At 34.5% G+C, this 27,333-nt stretch overlaps 1 protein-coding gene across 1 annotated transcript in view; it reads right to left on the bottom strand.

The window, feature by feature from the left end:
• Pvf1 (PDGF- and VEGF-related factor 1) overlaps positions 1-27,333 on the bottom strand; it is a 63,121-nt gene continuing 35,788 nt past the window's right edge. Inside the window, exons 2-6 of the mRNA XM_074143093.1 lie at positions 8,131-8,182; positions 6,969-7,153; positions 4,146-4,259; positions 3,441-3,625; positions 1-1,767 (exon numbers count right to left, since the gene is read on the bottom strand). Coding sequence (XP_073999194.1) covers positions 1,689-1,767; positions 3,441-3,625; positions 4,146-4,259; positions 6,969-7,153; positions 8,131-8,182 — 615 coding nt within the window. The 3' untranslated portion in view covers positions 1-1,688. The remainder of the gene's footprint in view (positions 1,768-3,440; positions 3,626-4,145; positions 4,260-6,968; positions 7,154-8,130; positions 8,183-27,333) is intronic.

Below are 27,333 nucleotides of genomic sequence, written 5' to 3'. Positions count from 1 at the left end.
TGATTTTTAAAAATATATATATTTTTAATACATAATTAAATTAAGTTTCTCACTTTATGTACATATATTTATAAAATAATATGAAAAAAAAACAGTCTTGCAGTCAGCCATCAAGAACTTAGATTTGAATGTGTAGTTTCATTACAATTATGAAAGTTCTATGTGCTAGTCCTTAATAAATAGTTAAACCCAGAAACAAACTGCAGCAAAAAACTCATTCACATTCCTGGGGTGTATAAGCAGTCATCCAATTTGTTTACAAACAAAATCACTATAATACAATACAATTAATTGATGTTATTCAAATCATGTTTTTTCGTGCAAATTTGTCGAACAGACCTTACTCAAGTGTTCTACTACAAAGTTCAAATTGGCGTCTATATTTATTTTTGTATTGTGGTAAGAAATGTTTGCGATAGTACACTTTATCGCAACAAGTGCAAAACAATAACGAGTTATGGTTGGATCCGTAGCGCTGCAAAACGTCTTATACATACATTAATAAAATACCAAATTTTGTGTTTCCATTAGGTGGTTTCTGGAGTTCCCTGTACCTTGCAGGATGTCTGGGTACTTCACTGAATAAGCCATTCTGGAAATGCGTGAACGCTTAATATCTGTTAGATACTGTCTATCTCGGAAAACATCTGTCATACTGTATAAAATCCTTGATGAATATAAACTCTTTTAAAGCAGTTTGTATTTTCATCAAAACTTTTTGTAGAAAAACTACTTTTTCGAAGAAAATACGATTTTCTTCATATTTCGTATGATTGAAATTTGTTCGATATACATACATTCTTTGTTTGGAAGAATGTATCCTAAGTCTAGCAGAAAATGTTTTGTCCAATTTCATTAATTGGATCCTTTCAATTACTTAATCTTTATTAGACAAAATTCATACCTACAAAGCTAGTGTATGTATGAAAAGTGAAGGTACTTGTAGCCTACTGCTGCCTTTAGAAACACTGAAAAGGTGTTAGACATTTAACTACGCTGTTATGGACTTCATTTCAACATCAAAAGTAAGATACGACCAAGGTAACAACATACCTAACCCTTCTTCTTCCTGTCCTTGAGAGGAGGGTTATTACCATATTTGTTACAAGAAAAAGTCATTCCCACTTTCTTCATAGAATTAGAGAAAGCACATTCTGGCAATACTTTTTGTGAGGACCAAATACTCAGTTTTCGTTCTTTAAAAAAAAAAAAATTGAATCGGGGTTACATTTTGATCTTGTTGCGTTTCTGGAGTACTGTCACTTTAAGATTGCTTGTCACATAGTTCATTAATCAACTTGTATAACAAAATCTGAACAGAAGTATCCTATGCTTACATGTTAATAATGTTAAAAGACGACTAAATGTGGTATTGGAAGTAATACAAATACTTTTTGGCATACTTCTAATTCCTTAAATCAAAGTAACAGCTAAAATGATGATTTGGTTTACAATTTATATAAATTTAAAATGTGTCTTGTTTTGGCATTAAGTACGTGCAAAAAATTGATCAATTCTGTATATTACTATGTTCTGTTCGGCACTCAAAGTTCTGTTATAAGAAGAAGAAAAAAAATCGTGATACGCACTGAATTTGATTCACTTATTGGTGAATAGTGATATAACGAGAAGAAACTGTTGCACACTTAATATTATCTATGGTGTAGATGTTGACTCTTTGAACTTGTTCATTTCACAGATGTTTGTTGGGGATAGCTGAGCGAAGAGTAAGAGAAAAAGTTGGGTCGACTCCTCTGTGGCTCGCAACTGAAATCATAGATCATATTATTTGAATGATTTAAAGTCCCTTATTACTCCACTGGTATCCCTCCTGACAAATCAACAGGCTCTTGCTCGCTCCCTAATGGTCCTCACCCAGCACTCTATCTCCCTCCTCTGGAACGCTAACACTAATTGCCACACAGTAACGATATAATTTAACGTAAGAAATGCCTAATAAAGCAATCGAGTTTTTCCACTTCAGCTGCTCTAGATAAAAGAACAAAAAGGGAGAGAATACCAGTAGTCAGGGATAACCATTCCCTGGTATCCGGTGCAGCCTTCCCACAATTCGCTCCCCAGATGTTCTAAAGGTAGTATTTAAAATAACGAAATTAGAGTCGCCTACACCTCTACAATACTAGAAACCACCCAGGATCATTTAGGGAAACCTAGGGATATGGGATTGGCAAGTTGAGATAACAAACCACTCTCTAGAGCTAGACTGGACTCAATGCACCACATATTTCGCTTTCAAGAGAAGCTCAAAAAAGTCTCGCTTTCAAAGTACTGACATACCATATAGGGATTGCTTCTTCTAAACTCCACTCCCAAGAGAGGGTTCATCGTATACTTAACCTCACCGGCTTTCTAGAAAAGTCTTAATGCCCTCACAACCCCGCTTTAGACAAGAAAGGCTATTTACTCTTAGAGGGCGCTTGGGCCTTGGAGGCTCCGTTTTCGGCGCAAGTCATCTTAGTGACATCCATAGGCGTAGGTCGCATGGCACCTTGGATAAGGCTGAGCTTATTTGCCTATGGGTTCGCTGAACCTAAATAGGTAAAAACCAAACTATCTTTGCTAGCCTGTATGTTGTGTGAGTTTTATGGAGTTTTTAGAATTAAGTGTTTTCGAGTTAGGCCGACATGCCTTAAGGAAAAGAACCCTGAAATAGTGGCTAATCCATTTGTCCTTGTGGTTACTTGAAGAAATAAAATTATTATATATGACAAATATAAATACGATAATGCTTAAAATTATTTTTTTTAAAGTTAGATTTTTTCAACTAAGTAGCGTGCTTTAGAACTTTATAAACAAAAGCTACTAAAGAGGGAAAGGATTAATTAGCTCAGTAGTTAGCGTATACTGGATCGCAGCGCGGAGATCCCATGTTCGAATCAAGCTGCTGGCCCTTAGATTTCCTCTCCCTAGAAGTTTCTTACAGCGCACAGTCTTTTAATTGACATTGTTGTCTCTGGAGAGGCCGGCTGGTTGTACACTAAACAGCTCTGGGTGCCAATTACTTAAGATGTTGACGCGCCTTAAAGAAAAAAGGTACTAGAAGTTTTTCCAAACTTTAACTATTCAAACAACCATCTTTTAGCTTTAAATGGGAAGAAAGATGGCCAAATCTAGTAATTATTGTAATAGATAATGAATTGATTAAGAAGGTGTATGTAATTAGCAAAATTAAGAATGCTGTTATAAATACATTTAGTATAATTCATGTGTAATAATTTGATTTATTACATCACAAAATTTATTTGTAAATACTAGCAATAGACGCGCCCGAAAAAAACTGGTAAAAAATAATAATTATTTTTTAAGAAGGACTTAGTTTTATCTTTAATTACGCTTCTATCTTTACAATCCCTTCCGAAGGCATTAGAAATGGATTTAGGATTAAGTAATTAAGTAATTACGACCATAAAAACGCATACCTGCATGTATGTTTGTTAAATCTTGATCCAGTATTACACTGCTTCACTTCGCGGCAGACACAGGTACAGGAATGCGGATCCCAGCTCTTGTTGAGTGGATCGTCCTTACACTTGGCCCTCTCGTCTCGGTTTCTACACACGCAAGAACAATTTTCCTCCACATACTCCTGCAAGGGATTGCAATGCTGAAAAACATTAACAATAAATAAAAAATAGAAAATAACTAACCAAAAATCATATATTAAAACAATTCTAAAATAATTCAATTAAGTTATGAATCATAAGAGATTTTAATTTGATTCCACAATAAATCCCCTACAGGTTTATTTACTTTATAGCTCTTAAGTTTTCACTAGTACAATCAAAATCAAGTACGCCACTAAGACCAATGAAACTGCGTATCATATGCCATTGACAGAGGGAAGCTTACACCTTAGGATAAGATCACCTTCTTGGGGCCGTTGTAAAAGAAATTATTATAACTAAATGAATGTTATAATATACGACTATGGCCTAATTTTTCTTGAATTTTGTTATGCTAATCCCTATTGCAAACTACACCATGAATTATGGCTTTTTATTTTTGTTTTGTCAATCAAAAATAAGGAAGAGCCTACTTATTTAGTTTTTAGTAGTTTTTATGATGTTTGTAATAAATAATATATTAATTTGTATATATGATTAATGTATTCTTGGGTTACTTACTTCTTTCTTCACAATGCAACCACATTTACATTTAGAATGTTTTTCAACACGAACTACATCTTTGCGCGATTGTGGATAGCTGCCTGCCGAATAGTTTCGCTCGATCACGTTCACCTGTTAAATAAGAGAAGTAATTTAAATAGCTCACTTAATAGCTTTTTTATTTTATTTTCAATATTTTTCATTAAACATAAAACAATATAAGACAGTTAAAACACCCCTTGGCAAGCCTGATTTTTCTGCCCAAGGAATGCCAGGATTTAGCTGTGTTCAAGGGAGGAAATCGACCGAACTGCTAATTATATAGGTTACTTAAACTTTTGAGATTGAAGCCATAAAACTTAAGAGGAACCATTTACGACACAATTGAAAATGAATAGAGAATCGTATAATTTGTACGAGGAGCCAGACAAAATTTTTCACTGAAGGATCCTCTGTGTCATTCCAGAAAAAGTAGAGTAAAAGCCAGAATGTGAAAAATAGCTACGATGACCTTGAACAGGTCCACTTCCAGATGGAGGCGTCTTGCTGAAAATAAACCCATAGACGTCCGGTTGTATATAAATCGATAAGGCAAATTTAGCCCATTTTACACTAGAACCCAAGAAAAGATAGATATCTTTCGCCCAGGCGGTTGCTCCCTTAGTTTTAGATATTATTTTAGTGACGCCAACAAAATACTGAGAGAAATGGCAAGGTGAATATCGAGTCGTGCAAAATAGAATTTTTCTTTTGTATTTTGAAGAATATATTTTGCAGCACAGTTAGCCTTCTTTTTATGCGGTTTTGTAATTATGCGGAGGAGGTATAAGAAAGTCCAAATTCCTTCCTACGCTGATTTTTTCGGCTATGAATGGCATCGTTTTTTTTTTTTTTTTAAAAAAATATAACTTGGGTATTGCAGGCGCGGTTGCTCTTCTGCAGAGGTACCAGTAGTTTCTAGAAAAATAAACCTATATACTTAAAGATGGGTTGCTATCCTGATCAAGTGTACAATGTTTATGAAACAACGTTATTTTGGAAGAAATGTGTAATCGTACTACTACATCGCGAAGTCCCAGGAGAAAGCAAGCAAAGATCATTCAATAATTTCTTTGTAGCAATATTTCTACATCGAATGTTTAAATCTTTTTTATCTTTAGAGCTTTTAATAAATGAAATTTAATAAAGTGTGCGATTAAGGGCAATGATTTACTAAAGTTACTGTTATATTGAATGGCAAACAAAAGGCCTGGGTGACATCTCAGTATTTTCAGAATGTTTCATCAATTACTTTATACCAAGAGTGGAAACGAACATGATATATAATGGTCTCAAAAATCGAGAAATGTTTTCCATTTCTTCTAATCAAACATGATTCAAAAACCAGTCCAAAATGAACAGAGAAAATTTTCACATAGCGACAATGATTCTAAATAAGAAATAAAGACGCAACTAATTAAATAATTTTTTTTTTTATGGGACTGTGTTTGAAAAACAGAGGGCCTTTTATATATACGAGTATTGTTTGTATGAAAACCGGAAGAATTAAATAAACAATTAAATCAGTGACCATTTATTAGTGCAGAGTGATAATTATTACAAAACTGCAGACTTTACAAAAATTAAACTAAACATCTCGTTTAAATTATGTCATACATAAGCAGGATTACTTCATTCAGGCCATTTTCGAAGTTTTTTCAAACAAAGATTGATCGTCATGTTTGTACAAACTCATAAATTTTCAGTATGATTTACTTTAGACTGTTAAATGCATTCTTTCCCAGATTCCTTTTATCAGTCTCTCAACATATACCACTCAAGACATGATTCTTAAGCAAGTTTTCTTCTGATCCAGATTACATTAGTTAAAGTAGTTTTATGCATTTTAATGCACAGTATTGTCCCATTATTCTAATTATTACGTAAACTATTTATTTATTCTGTATGGTCAGTTAATTCTTTGTGCCTCCCGAAAATGTTTTACATAAATGCTGCCTGGCTTCTAAATGGTCATACTAGTCACAACAAACATAAAAGAATAAAAATAAATGCAAGAAACTCTTATAATGAACTTAAAGCTCAGTAAAATAATTAATAAAACTTAAATGAACTTAAATCAGCAAAAATTAACTTGATAACATTTAATAATTTTATCTTGCAAAATATACAACTAACCCTTAAATTGTAACAACCATTATACAACTGTCCTACTGGACATTTTTAATAATGATAATACCAATATAGGGAAACTTAAAGGTTTTTTATTTTAAATTTTCTAAATTTTTCACTGGTGAAAACAATTTTCTTTTTAAAGGAATACATCAAAGTCAATGCTGGACATAGCGTTTGCTCTTATAATTTTGCTCAATGGTCCTATTGAATAAGTATTTATGGCTATGAAATAGTGGAGCTATCGGAGCGTTGACAGTGATTTTTCTTGGCAGGTTGAGTCAATTTTGTTATTCAGCAGTCTGAAGAGTAACAGTAGGTCACTGCTACTCGATGAAATTCAAGAAATAAAAGGTTTAAAATGTTTAGTACTTCACATCACATGGAGAGTAATACTAGTAGGCATAAAAGTCAATATTCTCTACATAAACCTGGTGATCGAAACGCTGATTATGGATAAAAATCTAAATGACGAATGAATTCATGCCCGCAATAATAAAATATCTGAATAGTTCTGTGTTTTCAACAATTTAGGGGCGCCTATCAACCTGATTTTTTCGATTTAGGCATTGAAGGTACCTCTTTGCTCCTTTATTGGTTGGCGCCACTGGTATTAACACGAAATTAATGGTATCAAAGTGAACTTGTTCAAAAAAGTGAAGTGGAACTTACCAGAAAGTAGACAGTGACCTTTTCAACGGGCTGACAGCTGAGTAGAGCATCCTGGGTACAACAGCCGCCACAGCGCTCGATTCTAGTGCAACTGGGTGAGTAGTGAAGGTTAGGATCCGCAGGCGCTCCTAGTCGCACTACCTGCTTCTCCGGCATGCATCTGGCTGCTTGCGCCACCTCTGTAACTATCACAACATTACACTACTAACTTAAATAAATACATTTAAATGAAAAAGCTTTTATTTATATTTATTTTTCATAATAAATATTTGACCAAAAAGTTTTATTCATTTTCATTTAATTATTATTAACTTTTTGTTTATTTTATAATATTCGCAACAACTAACATGCCCCTCTTTTGAGTTGCTCAATACCGATTTTGGTCACCCAACCGTCTTACAAGCTGTATGATAATAACATTTTAATGTTGAAAACTGAATGACTCCAGGACGAAGAATAAAATACTTTAGGGCTCTCCAGGATCTGATCAAAACTTAAAAATTCCAATCGGTGACGTAAATTCCATATTTCTTCCACTAAGCTTCTAACAAGAACGTTTAGGTCATAATGCACTTGAAGAACGCTTTTCCAAATTGTTTCCACCAGAATTTTGCGATTTTCTAAGTGCTTTTAAACGATTATCTTTCAATGTCGCGCCCCAAACCAAAGTCCAAAAGTCTTTTCCATTGTTTATTGAATCATTTCTATGAAAACAGATTTTTTGTAAATCACGACTTAAGTTTCTTGGTCAATTTTATGTGCTCTTTTGTGTTCCAATTAATGTCTCTATAAAATAAAGCTTTTCCAGTTTAAGAAAAGTCTTTTAAATACATTCATATGGTTATTTCTCTACATTAATGCTGCGGATGGGCTTCGAGATAACTGCAATTAGAACAATAAATAAATGCAATCAGATGACCTCGAGGCGAGAAGCCTGAAGTGATTAAGAGTTGAGTTTCTCTAGGCATGAGTTTAAGGAGGAGAGTTTCATTAAAAATATAGCCATGGTGACGAATTGTGTGCAAAAACATGCTAATTGTGTTAATGAATTCGATTTAGATAAGAGAAATTAAAAATTTGAAGTATCAACATTATTTTCTTATTTTAATGAAAAAAGAAATAAAATCTAGTTAAGAAATGCAAGAATATAATGAATTATTACCTACTTCTTTTGTTTCCCCGGAGCCAGCTTCCGTTACTAGATGCAATGCTTCCTGAAATAGAAAGAAAAATCATTGTTATTTTATGGAATAAATAATTTGAACAGGTTTTAAAAATTGTTTTGAATCCAACATGAAACAATAATGAAATTGAAGAATCACATTCTTATTTTACGATGGAGAAAAGATTCTATGAAAATTAACTAAAAAATTATGAAAAATACAATTAATTGAACAATTAAAATATTGTTATTCACCGGTTCTACAGGAGTTTAGAATAGCGTCCCATATTTTTCTGCATAGAGCATAAAACAGTAATATTAGAGAACGAAGCCTTGATTTTTTTAATTTTTTTTGGATCACCACCCAGCTTCATTAAGTTTAAAGAGATTTGAGATGGGTACTTAAGATACGAGGTGAACTATTCTAACTGAACTTCACGCCCGATGTGGAGAACGGAGGGTACGAGAAGTTAATGCACAATAGCTTGCTACTATTCCAATCCTGGAGGTCTTTCCTTTGCCTTATCTTGGGCTTTGATTTCTTTCCATTAATTGCAGTTTCTATTTACAGAAGATAGACATGGCAATTATTCTCTTTTGGTAGCCTTCTCAGTTCTTTGTATTGCAATGAGCTTATTGATTTTAGTTGCATGGCAGTATCGGTACCATTTGATGCAGGAATTCTTCTTCTTCTTCTTTGTCTAATGCTCTTATGCCTTTCAGCGTCGAGCTTTAGATACTTAGGCCTTTAACCAGCGGATGTTCTCTTCCCTGTTGCTTGCCAATTTTTGGATAGAAGACCTAGTCTGACCTCGCTTTTGTGCCAATCGCCCGATGTACTCCAAATAGCCCAATCCTGGTCTGCCTCTTGGTCTACGGCCTTCTGATTTGGCCTCCATCAAGCATCTAATCTTCTCCTCTTCTCTTCTCCTGCAAACGTGGCCAAACCACCCCAACTGCCGATTCTCCAACTTGGTTACGAAGGGTTGTACCTCTAAGCTGCTCCTTATTGTTTCATTTCTGATTTTATCTCGCTTAGTTTTCCCTTCGACCCGGCGGAGAAATCTCATTTCGGCAGCTGTAACCCGGCTTGCATGCTTATACCAGCATAGTCCACGATTCTGCCCCATACTGAAGAAGAGGTAAGTAGACGGTCTTGAAGTCGGTCATTTTCACTTTTTTGCTGACCTCTCTTTTACCGACCACAGTATTTCTGATCAGACCGTAGGCTTTATTGGCCACACCCACCCGATTCAGTACCTCTTTATCGATTCTGCCATCCCGGCTAAACAAGACTCCCAAGACTCCTCTACCTGTTCCATGAATGCCCCATCACACTCTACCGGGATTGATTCCTGTGTCCTTCCAACGTGCATTACCTTGCTTTTACTCACGTTCAGCGCCATTCCTTTCCACTTGAGCACTTCATTCCATTCAGCTACTGAATGCTGCAGGTGCTCTTTGGAACTCGCTAATAGTACTACATCGTCCGCGTAGAGAAACGATTGAGCATATTTTGGCCTCATTCTCCAGTTACCTACCTTTACTTGGGGGTGTTCTTCTTTTACACACTTTATGTATCGTCGTCCATGAAAAGATTAAAAAGCAGAGGACTTAAGCTGTCACCCTGCTTCACACCCCTCTCTACATTAAATGGACCCGATACTTCCCCGTTCAGTCGTACAACTACCTTGGGTTCCTGGTATATTGACTTAATGGCCTTCAATAAGTTTGTAGGGACGTTCCTGGCTCTCGATGCATTCCATAATTCTTCTCTTGGTACCGAATCAAAAGCTGCTTCTAAATCCAAAAATGCTAGGTACAGATCTTCCTCGGGGAGAAAATATGATCTTGAGTTTGTCTCCCTGGTCTATAAGCCGCTTGTTCTTCTTCCATATCTTTCTCAACTAGCTGGCGTAATTTGCGCTCCAATATTCGGGTATAGTATACATCTTATATACGACAGAAGATAGGCATATTGGTCGGGATGCAGGTATTCAATTATTAAAATTATAATTTTGTTCTTGTATTAATTTTTCCACTTTTTACTTTATATTATAAATAGTTTGATTTATTTACAGTAAACAAATATTTAATTTTTCTATGTAATCTATGTGACCTGAGGTACGTTTAGAGAAAATAAAATTAGTAATTTTTATTCTACTATTTTTAGATAAGTTAGCGCCGCAAAATTGAGTCTAACTGTTACTTACTAATGTGTAAACTAAAAAACAAAACTGAATAATCCCCATTTCGCCTTATTTAGATTAGATTTAATTAAATATGTTTCATCGTACAACTTTGATTCTGAAAATGTAACATACAACCTTGTAATATTTAGCCAGCGATGTGCCTATCTTAAAATATTTATTGTTCCATTATTGCTATAGATTTTTCTTTTTGATTTAAATAAGTACGTATATTTCCTTACAGGTTTGTTTTGTATTAAAGATTTTTGTATGAATTATTTATTTGTATTTTATTACAGTTATGTTTACAATGTCTTTAAAACACACCACCAGGTACTTTTTTTCTTTATTTTCGGGTCGTTTACAGTTTTTTTTTTGTTTAAAAGTATTATAAATTATTATTCTTAATTAAAATATAAAAGTTAAGCAGGGAAGGGATTACCTCAGTGTTTATGGCATTGGATTCTCACGTTGAAATTTCGCATTCAAATTAAGTTTTCTGAATTAGACTAATGATATTCACCACATATTAGTTTGTTGTCCTGCATACGCATCTATGTTTAGGATTGATTGATAGATACCAGTGCCCTAATGAATCTAAACTTGATTTAGATAAAACTATGTGAGACTTATTATTAAAGTTAGAGATACTTATTATCTTAAATAACTTCTTTAATAGCAGCACTTTAATTTTACATTTACAATTAAATTTTTATAATTCTTGAAGGAAATTAATAAATTTATCATTTTAAAATTAATTAGAAATTAATAAGAGATAAATTGTTGCATGCTTTAAGTTCTAACATTATGAAATTTTTTAATTGTTCTTTAATAATTCTAACGCATTCTTTAATCTAATCTATGTAATTGATTATAATTTCACAATTAGTAATCTTAATGTTCCAAAATTGTTTGAATTGTACTTGAGATATCTAATGCTTGCTTGAGATTCTCTTAATTGCTGACAGGGGTCCATATATCTTTTTTTTCTTCTAATTTTGCCTTTTTTACTTTATCTTATGCCTTTTAAATAGAACTATAGCAATCATGTAGATATTAAATCTTAAGTTTTCACTGGCGATAAATGTTTTAAAGTTCCTAAAACTGACAAAGTAGTTTTTACAGATAGTTCTGTGTCTATTTTTATTGTACAGTAAGACCCCGCTTAACGCGGGGGATACGTTCCATCAAAGTAGAGTGTAATGGTTTTTGGAGGAGAGAGATGTTGGTTGTAGATGTTGATGGATAAATAACACTTTTAGTATCGGTATAAGACTTTGTATATTTATATGACTGACTTCCAAGGACTGTATACTTTACACTACAAGAACAGAACAGACTGACTGACGTGGCTAAACGATGTGTACAACTCAAGTGTAAGACTTTGAACAGGATTCACAGAATCTCTTTTTGACTTTCCTCTCGTTCTTATATACATTCGCCGAGCCTCCCTTCTCTGTGTGCCGAGGGGGCTGTCTCTTTCTCTCTGGCTAGAGTGGGTGAGTGGTGGGGTTTCACTACCCCTACGCTAGAGTGGATGAGTGGTGGGGTTTCACTACCCTTACATAGAGCGTAATGCGAAACAGCGCTAAACGAGGCTATCTTAATATGTTTCTAATAACTATATAACATGAACTATTTCTTCGACGTCTTCCACATTTACCTCATCTAAACCGGTTTGTTTCGCTAATTCCACTATTTCTTCCACAATTTCGGGGAATCCCCGTAGTGCTGCGAGCAATTTCTGGGAATCCCCGGTTTGAAATAAAAGAGCGCTAAACCGAAACAGCGCTAAACGAAACAGCGTTTCCTGACCAGTTTAGTATTTTCATTCATCATTAGAGAAGAATAGTGTTTGGGGTAGTAATTTCGATTTCACTATCGTTACTGACTAACACTAAACTTACAGATGATCGATCAAAGTCCCAAAACCGGCCTGAGATACAATAAATATGCGTGCTACATATACAGCAGATAAAATTATAAGATTTTTTCCATCACAGCGGACCTTACCACATTTTCAAATGAATTTTTGGTAAGCAAAATTTAGTTGATAATAAATAGTTTTGTATGTTTTAATAGAGATATTAAATCAGATTATGAAGTCTGCGGTTCTTCGAGGTAGTTAAGTTAATGTGAATTTCGAGAAGTGTGGTAGTAGATTATAAATGAGAGGCCAATTTAAAAAAAAATTATATATTTAAATAATTCGGAAAAATTTAATACGCATTTTTTTTTTGTAGTTTTTTAATTAATCAGGCTGTGGAAGTATTTCCAAACAGGAGAACAACATCTGATAACATCATTGGCGCTTCGAGGTTTTTTCAATGTACCTTTGAAAAAAAGTTCTCTCGTTATAGAAAACAATGTCCAAAAAAACCGGATAGTAAGCTTGAATAAACTCCTATGAAGAAAAAAAAAATAAATCTAAGGATCAACAGCTGGATTCGAACCCAGGATTTCGACGTGGGAATCCAGTAAATCAACATTGTAAAGAGCATTAAGCTGGGAAGACTACGCTGGTTGGACCAAGGTAGAGCACCTCGCATCCCCTATGAAGGGCATCCCGGAGGCAGAAAGCCTAAAGGGAGGCCAAGACTGAGATGGTTGAACAAGGTGGAGGAGGTCTCCAAGTTAAATGCGGGAGGATGGAGAAGGAAAGCGAGTGATAGAACGGTTTGGTGTGAATTGTTGAAGGAGGCCAAGGCCCTACAAGGGCTGTAGAGCCATGGAGTAAGTAAGTAAATCCAGTAAATCAACCATGCAGCTGATCCCTTCCCAAATATTTTTAGTATTCTTAGAAATTTCATCAAATAAAATACATGGTATTTCTACGTATGAACACTTTGTGAATGATTACGTGATTACCCAAACACAAAAGCACTGTCATGAATTTTCAGTAAAAAACCCAACATTGAAAATTTAAAACATGAGCGCTTACATTTCCTTTTAATAGTTGCAAGAGAAAGTAAAATGTTTTAATGTGATGAAAAATGTATAATATAAAAAGTTAACTAATATCTAACAAAACTTTTAGGTTTGTAGAATATTTTGTAAGTTAGCACTTTGGGAATTCCGGTAAGGTAAAATCCTTAATAGTGGTTTCAAGTATGATTTTCTATTTTAATAAATTTACTAAATAGACGAGCGAAGTGAGTAGTATATCTGGAGAAATCCATTCAGGAATTCCCACATTACTCCACACTACAATATCCCGTTTCGTAGCTGTTGGATCTAGATAATACCACAAACGAGGACGTAATTTACGAATGGATTGCCTGATTATGAAATTTACTTCCTTGTTAAAAACAAAGTATATTTATCAGATTCTCTAAAGCGGCAACAATCAAGAGAAATTTTTTTCAAATCATTCTTATTATTGAAGGAATAAAATAGGCCTATTTCAGACCCCTGCCATGACATATAGACAGATCAGTAACCCCAAAACAGTTGTGTAACTATTATGAACGAGGGTACAGCAAAGAAGGCAAAGTTTTCCAGCCTGAAGGCCAACATAACGTAACCTTACACTCAACACTCTAGGCGTATCTCGAGATACTTGATTCATGAAAGAAGCAGTTGAGAAATGAAAATAAATTGTGTTATTTGATTAAATGAATTGAATGTCGTACTGATTATTGAAGGAAGTACGTCAATCATGACCCATAGACAAGTTACTGCGTCAATTGTAATACTGGTGACAAAAGACTTAATTCGCCAGTCTAGATCGGTGCCCATTGACTTTTTACTGTTCCTAGTCATGCAAAATCGTCGAAACTGAATGGTTTACCACAAATAATTGTTTTGAATTCTTTTGACTCCGAAAATGAGGTTTTTAGAAAATTGTCAAAACTGTGTGAGAAAAAAAAAAAAAAATCACAGTAAACTGAAACTTTGTAATTCACTTTGGTACCACTAGGGGCTCTAACTGTAACTTAGAGCAGCGTTTTACAACTTGGTAGTAACATCATGCTAAATTGTACCACTATGTAAAAATGATTGTATTTCGTGAAATTTGTTATTCCGAGTATGTTATTTTACTATTTTTTTTTTTTTTTTTTTTTTTTTTTGGCGCATCAACAGCTGAGGTCATTAGCGCCCGGAGCTTTTTCCAGTGCACTGCCGGCCTCCGGACAGTGTTCTCTCGTTACAGACAACACTGTCCATCACCGGACAGTGAGCTGTAAGAAGCTCCTAGGAAGAGAAAATCTAAGGGTCAGCTGCTGGATTCGAACCCGGGACCTCCGCGTGGGAGTCCAGTATGCTAACCTCATAGCTAATCCCTTCCCTTTATTTTACTATTATTATCTTTATTCGTGTAGAGATACAATGTATCTGTTACAAAGGAGTTCAAGTTCATCTTCACTTTATAAACTTTGTAAAGTGTAAGATCTTAGTTTTCAAACTTTTTTTTAAACTAATAAACATTGCATACATATTTTTCTCTTCAAAATTATTAATTAATTAATTCACAAAGTTTTTTCTTTAGTTAGAATGTATTGTGGTGGTAGTGAGTTCGATTCTCGGTTTAGGCCTTGGATTTTTATTTAATGATTAATAAAAGAACTTTACAGTAAAGTATGTTTGCTAGTCGCCTCCGTCCACGACACCCAATTTGGTAGTTGAATGTAAAGCACGGTTTGAAAATTTAAGCGTTACTTTAATCTAAGTTTAAAGATGTAAACAATTTTTTTTAATCATTTCAAAAAACCCAGTAGAGAAACCAAGTTATAGGTTAGCGCCGGGTGCTAATTTTACTTCGTAAGATCCTGCTTATATCCCAAACTTTCATACAATTAAAGTTCGCACAGGCGAATTGGAAGTCCAAGTTAAAATTCTGATTAACAGCCTCTTTATTGCCCATCAGTTTACATTTCTGAAAACGGTTGCTATGTTATGTAATTGTTATTTATTAATAATATAGCAATCAAGGTTTCTTTTATGTTGCTACACAACCGTTTATCTCATGATGATTGTATAAACCGATCCAGTAGCGTATTTCCATTGTTTGCGTTTTCATAATTTGTTTGTTAAACTGTTCACTGTTGCTGTTCTGATTCCTATTATGGATATATTTTCCTTATTTTCTTGTTCACTTCTTGCAATGATAAAATGGTAAATACGTGCAACCTGTCAGTTTTATTCAAAACATTTTTTCGAGAAAATGATAATTTTTAGATGGTTCTAGGGAAAATTTAAGCGTTACTTTAATCTAAGTTTAAAGATGTAAACAATTTTTTTTAATCATTTCAAAAAACCCAGTAGAGAAACCAAGTTATAGGTTAGCGCCGGGTGCTAATTTTACTTCGTAAGATCCTACTTATATCCCAAGCTCATTGATACACTTTTGGAATACTAAAAATATTTGGAAAGGGATCAGCTACGTGGTTGATTTACTGGATTTACTTACTTACTCCATGGCTCTACAGCCCTTGTAGGGCCTTGGCCTCCTTCAACAATTCACTCTATGTCATTGATTTCAATAAGGGCGTGTTGCTAACTGCTGGACAATAATGTAATCACATTCTAGGCAATATTATATAATAGTGATGCTATTATTGCGCTAGATCTCTTAATTCAGGGTGCCTTTAAACTAGTAGGTACCTCTAAAAAAGCGGATCACTATCTTTAAAAGGTCACGGTAGCCGAGCGGTTAGAGGCGAGACCTGTAAAGCTAATATGTATTGTGGTACTGGGTTCCATTCCCCGGTCTGTAGGCCTTGGATTTTATTTAATGGGTAATAAAAGAAATTTACAGTAAAGTATGTTTGCTAGTCGCCTCCGTCCAGGACACCTAATTGGTAGTTGGACGTAAAAACCACCTGAAAAAATAGGCAGTTACTTTATCTTTAAAAGCCTCAAATTTATTTTCATAAGCATATTAATGATTCCAATTGAAGAAAAATATATATGTGGTTGGATTCTACCTTGAATAACTTTATAGACCTTGACCCAGAAAGATAAGAATCGACTCAAAGCTATGCAATCTTCAATGGGACAAAGTATTTTAGGAATAAAACAAATATAAACAATAAAAAATAAAAACAAATAGGAACGACATTAGAAAAAGAACTGGAGTAGCTGATGCGGTGAAAGTTGCATTGATGTTCAAATGGAAATGGGCTGGATACGTTGCATGAAGGAAATAAGATAATTGGGCGACGAGATCAACGGAATGGCATAAGAATGTTAGGTAAAGATGTAAGCCGTTCTTGAGATGGAGTAATGAGATCAAAAAATTTCCTGAGCTGCTTGGGATGAGGTCAGCACAAAATAAAACCAGCTGGAATGACCAAGGCGAGAGAGGCCTTTGCCCAAAGATGGAGTCTCATTGTCAGCTGCAAAGATAGCAACTGCCAGGAAGTTAAAATGCCTTAAATTAAAAAAAGAAAAAACAAATTGTCAAGACTAAAGTGTAAAAGGTGTAGTGTAAGTTAATAGCAACTTTTTGGCCACTGTTTTGCTATGACAAGCAGTTAAATAAACACATTCTACAAAACTATATAACTGTTGTCAATTGTAGAACAAATTTCTGGGACATAAACTGGGAAGTAGTCCAGAACAGGGATTTTAAAATAACCTATAATTTTGTCTCTCTTAATATCCCTGCGAATGGAACAACAGTTCGCTCGACCCTATCCTGTTGAAGGAAAATACTTAAAAAATATTGTAATAATAACTATGTGTTAAATAAACACATTCTACAAAACTATACAACTGTTGTCAATTGTAGAACAAATTTCTGGGACATAAACTGGGAAGTAGTCTAGGACAGGGATCATAAAAGTTATAGTTTTTCGTCTCTCTTAATATCCCTGCGAATGGAACAACAGTTCACTCGACCCTCTTCAAGGAAAATACTTAAAGAATATTATTATAATAAATATGTATTAAATACACACATTCTACAAAACAATACAACTGTTGTCAAATGTAGAACAAATTTCTGGGACATAAACTGGGAAGTAGTCCAGAACAGGGATTTTAAAATAACCTATAGTTTTGTCTCTCTTAATATCCCTGCAAATGGAACAACAGTTCGCTCGACCCTATCCTGTTGAAAGAAAATACTTAAAAGAATATTACTATAATAAATATGTGTTAAATAAACACATTCTACAAAACTATACAACTGTTGTCAATTGTAGAACAAATTTCTGAAACATAAACTGGGAAGTAGTCCAGAACAGGGATTTTAAAATTACCTATAGTTTTGTCTCTCTTAATATCCTTGCGAATGGAACAACAGTTCGCTCGACCCTATACAAGGAAAATACTTAAAAAATATTAGTCTTTAATAACTGGGGATTGAAATACAGATGAAGACTTGTAAAAACATGAGTCATAAGTATTTAAGATGGAATTTTTTGAATTACTTAAGGAAACAGTAACTTCAATCTTAAAATTCTAACTTTTAATGGATTTATAAAGAATTTTAACACAAAATTTAGGTGATAAATATAACATAAACAATGTCAATAACCTTTCTGTACTGGGCAGTTACAGTTTCTTGCCATCAGAGGCCGAGTTTAATTAGAATTTAACTGAGTACCGCGTGGAAAGTAAACCGAAACAGCTGAGTTTGGATTTTAAGGAAAAAAAGGTGGTTGTTATTGAATAACAATGTGTTTCGTTCAACAGGAATCCCATACTTAGAAGGTTGGGAAAAACTTTCCAAGGCAAAAAATGCGCTGGTTCCATTTTAAAATTATATATTGTGACCTTGGTGGCAATAGTTATTAATCAGTTTTAAACTAATCTAATTTATTTTTGTATAATATTTATTTAGGGATCAACACTTTAATATGTATCATGAATTTTCCTCAATATTTTTTAGTTTAAAAATAACTCAAGAACTAGTAGCACTAATTCATAGTTGTTTATACCAGTTATAGAGCCTAACTTCTCTCTACAATTTGGTAATGGAATAATTGAAATCGGAGCAATACAAACGGAGATATAAAGGATTGAAGTTTGAAGGAATTTAAAAACAACCAAAATTTAAGCTTTCATATCTCAAAAACTATTACCACCAACACATTGCAATTTATACCAGTTACAGATCTAACGTTTCTCTTGATTTGTGTAAAGTATTAATTATAATTATAATTAATTATCAATGCATTATTTGCTGCAAACAAACATAACCTAATCTTAATTAACCTAACCATTACTTAACCCATCCTAACCTAACCTAGCCGAACTTAACGTAATCTAATCTAACCTAACCTAACATAACCAAGCCTCACCTAACTAATCCAAACCTAATCTAATCTCTCCTAACCTGACCTAACTAACCAAACCTAACCTAACCCAACCAAACCTAACCTCACCTAACCCAACCTCACCTAATCCAATCTAACTCAACCCAACCCAAACCAACCTAACCTAATCTAACCTAACCTAATCTAATCTAACCTAACCTAACCTAACCTAACCTAACCTAACCTAACCTAACCTAACCGAACCAAACCAAACCAAACCCAACCATTTTCATTTCAATGTAAATTTCATTTTCAATGTAAATGCTCGTTCTAAGGTCACCTGTTTACGAAAATAATGGTTTAATAAAATGCTTTCTCTCTCTGAGTAAAATAATTCGTGTCTCTAATATTTCAAGTCACGCTATTAATAAAATTACAGTTTAATAATAGAAAAAAACGTAATTAGTTTGAAATGAAACTGAACTACGTATTAATTGAAAAAGATCAGAGATTTTCTCAAGGACGATTAAACAAAAATATATTATCAAAATGTGGACTTCTAGATTTAATTTCTTACACTGGAGTACAATCATCCATCGAACTATATGCAAACCTTCCAGTGGAATATTAACAACAATGTCCATATTAAAGATTCTTTTAGGTTTTATTCACAGTATAATACAGTACAACCTCGATTAACCGGGATTCGGATTAACCGGGATCATGTTGAGTCATCATAAGAACACCTGGATCGGCGCCAGCTTAAACTGCGTACACTCATCAAAGAGTGGTCGTTCGATAAAAAAAAGAGCAACACTTGAAAAGTATTTTTCAAAAAGTTGAACGGCAAAAAAATGAAAAAAAAATCCAAAAATTCCAAAAAAAAAAAACAAAAAAATAAAAAAAGTATCAATCCAAAAAAAAATTAAAAAAAGGATTGCCGTCTAAGATAAGAGTTGATCTCTGGGACGAAACAGTAATGCATTACTATGTAATACTGTGTATTCGGTTTAACCGGGATTTCAGTTTTCCGGGTTGGGTATAGCCGGAGGTCAGCCCGGTTAAATCGAGGTTGTACTGTATAGAATTTGATGAAGTTCTTAGTTTCTAAGGGAAATTTTGTACGTGAATTAAACAAGCTGGTTGAAGCGCATTTATAAATTCTTAACAGTAATAATCCTGGGTTCGAATCCAGGTGCTGGTTTCTTAGATTTTTTTTCTTTTTAGAAGCTTCTTACAGCTGATGGACAAGTATTGTCTGTGATGAGAGAATGAATACAGCCTGAAGACTAGTAATGAGCTGAAAAAAGCTCCAGGTGTCAATAACCTCAGATGTTGACGCGCCTTAAATTATAAAACAAAAAATGGGACAATTATGTTGTGCTTTTCAAAATGGACATTTTTCTTTTTAAAATCAATAGTTTTTTTTAGAGGAAGAAAAGCCCAATTTATTTTCCGCACTCACAACCTCAAAGCAACTTATATAAAAAAAACCTTCTCTGACGGAAACCTACATTTTTGGTCTATAACACAACTTAGAAAAAAATTCTAAACACGACCACTTTTTACTTCCTTTTCAGATGGAACGTTCGGAGAAAGTTTGTAAAAACTATGGAATATAATTGAGGTATGTTTAACGGCGACCTTCAGGTACGAGATGGTGGCGTCAGAGTGGTGCATTCAAGATCAGTTAGTCATATAGACGTCTCTTTCTCTGCACTAAAACCACTTCTCGACACTTAAAGTCTACTTTCTGTCTTTTATTTACACTATCTCTATATAAATACTGTATAGATCCCTTTTCAAATTAGTAAACTGATTACTGGGCGGTTAAATCTTTGCACTATACAAACATACACAAAGGTTTCAGTGTCATTTAGTCAACTTCCGTTTTTGTTTGTTTAGTAATCAACCACTTTTTATCAAAATCAGCAACCGGAAATGGCTGAATCAGTCTGAATAAATTTTCAGTTTTTGTTTTGTTTTATTTAAAGACTTCCTTAACACTAAACCTACCACGACCGGTCAATTGAACGTTTTTTAAATTTGGTTTAAATTTTCTAATTGCAGCGTCATCATACCTCCATTAAACTTCACGTCTTTTCCTAAAATATGTATACAATTGTTTTTTTAATATTCACTTCTTTTCCTAATATTTGATTTTTGAGAAAAATGTGTAGTCCGTCTTAACTACCGCGATCGGTCACTTGAATATTTTCATTTTATTTACTTATTTTTTATGTAACAGAATTCTCTCGAAAACTCAATTTTATAACGCATTTATCAGGTTATTGTTTGCATTTGGTGCCAAAAAATGTAGGATATTGCCCTTTTCTATGGAACCAAAAATAGGGACGAGCATTCTTCTCAAACACTGTGAGCAGAAATGTATAGACGGAAATTATGAGGTTTTTTTTCGATTGGATCAAAGAAATCATCGCTTATAAAACGATAAATTTACTTTGATTTCTAAATTTTGGAACAAATTCGTAGAGAACAGTCAAAACTGTTATAACCAAGAGCATATATCTCTTCCAAGGACAATTGTTTCTAACTCAAGATGCAGATTTACTTAGTAGGTGCCAAAGAAACCGGACAAATTTGGTATCAAATTAGCGTTCGATTTAATAAAAGGCTTTCAATATTTGGGAAAAACTTGAAAGCAGAGAACCTTCAGTTCCGCTTGGGGAAGTTTGTTGCTCTGAAATTAGTAGAAATGTATACAGCTCGTGGAAGAAATATAACCGTGGAATACCTCGGAGATGGCCTCAACAAATAGTTTTCAATATCCTAGACTTAGCAGGGATAAGTGCATGTATTTTGTACAAAAAACTACCGGAAGTGAAATTTAAAGGCAAGACTTTACATTACCGTTGCAAAAGCATGACAAATATCAGTATACGAACAAGTGGTCGGAAAATAGCCAAATAAGATACTGCAAAGGCAATAAGACTAAAAAAATGCTGTGTAAAATGTAAAAAATACTTATGCGGGAAATTTGCAATTGAGAAGCCAATGATTATAAAAAATGATGGAATAAAGAGTAAAATCGAGATTTATTTTTAAACAAAAGAAACTACGCTTTTTCATTGTTAAATAATTGTTAAATCTTTATTCTAAAATAAGAAATTGAAGTAATTTTAAGGTCCGGTCATTTGACGGTAGGAATAGTTATGCATAAATGTCGGTAGGTTTAGTGTTAAAAACGGCTTCAACGGCTTTCTTTAAACTACGTGCCATTTTTATTTACAATTATTGTTAACTCGAGTACAATATGAGGTACTATGATATTCAAGATTCTATTATAATAGTATGCTATAATATAATATAATGCTCTAAGTAGCTATAATAATGTTATGTATTTATTCATTTACCTACATTTAAGCCCACAAAGCACAAGGAAAAAAGTGATGGTTTGCAATTTTATTGTTCATTATTTTTGGTGACTGAATCATAGTTTCAGTAGAATGAAAAATTAATGCCAGTTTCAGTCATGATAAACTTTATTATGCCGAGCTTTCGATCTACGGACTAGGTCATCTTCAGGGCCGTGGAACATATTTACAGTGTAACAATTATATTACAATGAATATGTATAATGTAACGAAAATTTACAATAATAAATATTTACCTAATTTACAATATACTGTTTTTTATCACTAGAGAGTTGGTGTGTCTTCTGTTTTGTCTGTTCATGGACTGAATGTGATCGGTCTGTGTGTCGATATGTGTTTGGTTTTAAGGAAGTCAGTGTTGCCAATTGTCAATAATTTTGCAGTAAGTTGGCGTATACGAGGGTCGTTTGAAAAGTCCGGGCAAAGTCAGAGAGATAGCACCACTGGCGCGTATCGAGGTTATGTTTAGTTAGTAGCATCTCTTGGAAGAACACACACCAAGTTTCAGCCAGATCGGTCTATTTCTTTGAGTTTGGCATTCGTTTGAATCGAGGAAGTCGAGTGATTTTCAAAAAATGGACGAAAAAGAATTTCGTGTATTGTTTAAACACTACTTTATGAAAGGCAAAACGCCTGAGGAGACTAAAGAGAAGCTTGATAAACATTATGGTGACTCTGCACCTTCGATTAGAACAGTTTATAAGTGGTTTCAAAATTTTCGGAGTGGCCATATGGGCACAAGTGACGCTGAACGTTCTGGACGCCCTGTTGAGATTACTACTCCAGAAATCATTGATAAAATCCATGATATGGTGATGGATGACAGAAGAGTGAAGGTGCGTGAGATTGCTAGTGCTGTGGGCATCTCGAATGAACGGGTACATAATATTTTGCATCAGCATTTGGACATGACAAAGCTATCCGCAAGATGGGTGCCGCGATTGCTCACGCTTGACCAAAAACGAAATCGTGTGAAGTGTTGCAAGGACGGTTTGCAGCTGTTCTAGAAGAATCCGCAGGACTTTAAGCGTCGTTTCGTCACTGTGGATGAAACATGGATACATCACTACACTCCTGAGACCAAAGAACAATCTAAACAATGGGTTACCAAGGGGGAATCTGCGCCAAAAAAGGCGAAGACCGTTCCTTCGGCCGGAAAGATTGTGGCGACTGTCTTTTGGGATTCGCAAGGAATAATCCTCATCGACTGTCTGGAAAAGGGTAAAACTATTACAGGTGCATATTATTCATCGTTATTGGACCGTTTGAAAACCGAGCTGCAAGAAAAACGCCCACGATTGGCCCACAAAAAAGTCCTTTTCCATCACGACAACGCTCACACCTCAGCAGTTGTGGTAGCAAAATTAATGGAAATAGGGTTCCAACTCGTTTCACATCCCCCCTATTCTCCAGACTTGGCTCCCTCGGACTACTATTTGTTCCCCAATATGAAGAAATGGCTGGCGGGAAAAAGATTTTATTCAAACGAGGAGGTGATTGCAGAAACGAATGGCTATTTTTCAGACTTGGACAAATCCTATTATTCGGAAGGGATCAACAAACTAGAGCAGCGTTGGACGAAGTGTATAAGCCTAAAAGGAGACTATGTTGAAAAATAAAAAAGGTTTACCCCCAAAAATTAAGTAGTTTTTATTTTTGCACGGACTTTTCAAACGACCATCGTATGTTGTTTAAATTGTTGGTGTCAGTTTTGAAATTTATACTGTTTTCTGTCTTAAATATGTTACATCATTTCTAGCATTTCTAACCACTGCGGTGGTTTGCCTTTTTTTTTAATTACCATTACTGTCTTGCTGTTTTTTTTTTTAATGTTTAGAATCAAAATTAAAAGTAAATTTTCAAACATGAAATAAATCGGCTAACCGAAAAAAATGTAACTTTGCTGAAAAAGTTTTATTTTTTTTTTGGAATTTTTTCTAAAACCGCTTCCACGATTTCATTTAAATTTTAAATAATAATTAAAAACACATTAATCTTATTTTTGAGATAGAGGGTGGGTAGATTCATTTGAAAATGCCATTTTTTTAAAAATATTTTTGGCTACGACTATTTTTAAAGTCATGTTTGCAGAATATCACTCAATCAGAAGCAACTTTTTTGTTCATTTTCACGAAAATGGATTTTTCTTCCTATTGGTTGTGGGAAGGTTTCTCTGTAAGGTTAAATTTCACTATAATGTACACTTTTTACAAACTATAATGTTGGTGAGAATTAATATTGAGTGTTTGAAAGTATAGTAATGAGTGAGGAACGGATTTTTATGTATTTAAAAATGCCAAATATTTAATTAAAATATGCATTTATTTTCGTCAATTATGTGGAAAATATGTGATTTTCTTAAAATATTTTCTGGAATATTTAAGTAAAATGGACATTTTTTTTTATGAAAATCGTGAAATGGTGGAATGATTGCATTTTTCGAGAACCTCACAGTTCAAAAGGAATGGCTTTGAATCCACATCAGCATTACTGTCAAGTTTTCCAATAACTGCATTGGCAATATACCTGCCCTTAACGTCAGTGGTTTCATCAATTGACACCCAAATCGGTCCATCTTTGATATGTTCTCGAATTTTGGTTAGTGTATCTTTATAGATATCTTCCAGGTAGTTTTTCCTCAGAGCGCTCTCGTCAGGCATTTTTTTCCCAATATAGGTCTCTAAGAATCCTTTGAAATGAGGATTTTTAAGTTTGTGGAAAGGGATATCTGCTCTAACCAAAGCCCGACACAGATCTGTACTCAGAGTAGACTTGATGATGGAGATGTAAGGAAGGCTTGATAGGACGTCCTCTCTTTCTTTCTGTTTTTATTCTCTATGTGCGATCCGGTGGCAATATGTTGGGTGACTTGGGAACGTTGAGAGCAAGAAACGCGCTTGTCACAAGCTGTGAAGTACAAAATGTCTCCATCACTTCGAAAAAGTACTACTGGAAACTCGCGAAGATATTTAGCAACCAGTTGTTTGTTTGAGGCCGATGTTCGTGGCATTTCACCCAAAAAAGAATACACTAAGTGACCGAACGAAATGAATTGGACACTTCAACGAACGAGCTGAAAGAACAGACAACGTCAAAGAACTAACAAGTGCCCGTCACTGTTTAGCAGCATTCTGTATAAATTACAATAACCATTGTACCCACTGTGATTCACAGCCCTACAGTCTGTGGTTCACAGTTCCTGTCAACCACCTCCCAATTATGAAAATATGCCCAAAATGAAAAATATGAAAAAATATGTACATATTTTGATTAAATATGTAGAAATATTTATTTATTTTAATCAAATATGTATAAATATGCGATAACATCCAAATATGTGAAATAAAAGTAGACTCAAACGGCTTAAAAAGTGTCAGTATGAATACTTCTAGTTGAAAAACGTCTGTAAATTGCCTAGAAAAAAATATTTAATACATACGAATCCGTTCCCTAGTAATGAGTTAGAACTTTAAAAAAGTCATGCGAATAGTCGAGGAAGATTATTGGTTGGATAGACAATTGGCACTAACTGAAATAAATAAAACATTTATCAAAGTAAAACTAAAATGATTGGAATTTCACTGAAGTAACATTAACACTATTGGCTAATGCATATAAATTGAGGCTTCCAACTTTTTAATTTCATTTTTTCCTTTTATGCAATCGATTGCACCAATCTTTCAATTAACTATGAATAAATACAACATTTAAATTCTCTGGCCAACACTCTACCATAATGGGAGCTCGAGTGTAACGTCATTCTATTATTCCTCATCACTATATACGAGTATAACATTACGAGGGTCGTTTGAAAAGTCCGTGCAAAAATAAAAACTGCTTAATTTTTTGGGGTAAACCTTTTTTATTTTTCAACATAGTCTCCTTTTAGGCTTATACACTTCGTCCAACGCTGCTCTAGTTTGTTGATCCCTTCCGAATAATAGGATTTGTCCAAGTCTGAAAAATAGCCATTCGTTTCTGCAATCACCTCCTCGTTTGAATAAAATCATTTTTCCCGCCAGCCATTTCTTCATATTGGGGAACAAATAGTAGTCCGAGGGAGCCAAGTCTGGAGAATAGGGGGGATGTGAAACGAGTTGGAACCCTATTTCTATTAATTTTGCGACCATAACTGCTGAGGTGTGAGGTGTGAGCTGGTGCGTTGTCGTGATGGAAAAGGACTTTTTTGTGGGCAAATCGTGGGCGTTTTTCTTGCAGCTCGGTTTTCAAACGGTCCAATAACGATGAATAATATGCACCTGTAATAGTTTTACCCTTTTCCAGATAGTCGATGAGGATTATTCCTTGCGAATCCAAAAGACAGTCGCCATACTCTTTCCGGCCGAAGGAACGGTCTTCGCCTCTTTTGGCGCAGATTCCCCCTTGGTAACCCATTGTTTAGATTGTTCTTTGGTCTCAGGAGTGTAGTGATGTATCCATGTTTCATCCACAGTGACGAAACGACGCTTAAAGTCCTGCGGATTCTTCTGGAACAGCTGCAAACCGTCCTTGCAACACTTCACACGATTTCGTTTTTGGTCAAGCGTGAGCAATCGCGGCACCCATCTTGCGGGTAGCTTTGTCATGTCCAAATGTTGATGCAAAATATTATGTACCCGTTCATTCGAGATGCCCACAGCACTAGCAATCTCACGCACCTTCACTCTTCTGTCATCCATCACCATATCATGGATTTTATCAATGATTTCTGGAGTAGTAATCTCAACAGGGCGTCCAGAACGTTCAGCGTCACTTGTGCCCATATGGCCACTCCGAAAATTTTGAAACCACTTATAAACTGTTCTAATCGAAGGTGCAGAGTCACCATAATGTTTATCAAGCTTCTCTTTAGTCTCCTCAGGCGTTTTGCCTTTCATAAAGTAGTGTTTAATCAACACATGAAATTCTTTTTCGTCCATTTTTTGAAAATCACTCGACTTCCTCGATTCAAACGAATGCCAAACACAAAGAAATAGACCGATCTGGCTGAAACTTGGTGTGTGTTCTTCCAAGAGATGCTACTAACTAAACATAACCTCGATACGCGCCAGTGGTGCTATCTCTCTGACTTTGCACGGACTTTTCAAACGACCCTCGTATATACGACACTACTAGAAATTTTTTAAATTCCTTAATTTTGTGGCAAGATTAGGAATGTTTTACAGAATTTTGAAAGAGTATTAGTAATAAATGTGCGTACTAATTCGACACACACACACACACAAAATAATAATAATTAAAAATAAGAAAATTAAAACAAACAGAGGTAAATGTTTGGCGGAGCCTCAATGCAGCGCGTTTAGACCATCTGACCTCCAATTCCAGAAGATGAAATCACGATATTTTACTCCGTGCGTTCTCCCAATAGTGGAGGTTAAATTAGTCCTTTATTCGAGCAAAATTGTATCGAATGTT

The sequence above is a fragment of the Rhodnius prolixus genome, unplaced genomic scaffold, assembly GCF_049639745.1.
Source record: "Rhodnius prolixus isolate KJV_2025 unplaced genomic scaffold, Rpr scaffold_12, whole genome shotgun sequence".
In the NCBI taxonomy this organism is placed as follows: domain Eukaryota; kingdom Metazoa; phylum Arthropoda; class Insecta; order Hemiptera; family Reduviidae; genus Rhodnius; species Rhodnius prolixus.
This window is presented reverse-complemented; position numbering and strand designations above follow the sequence as displayed.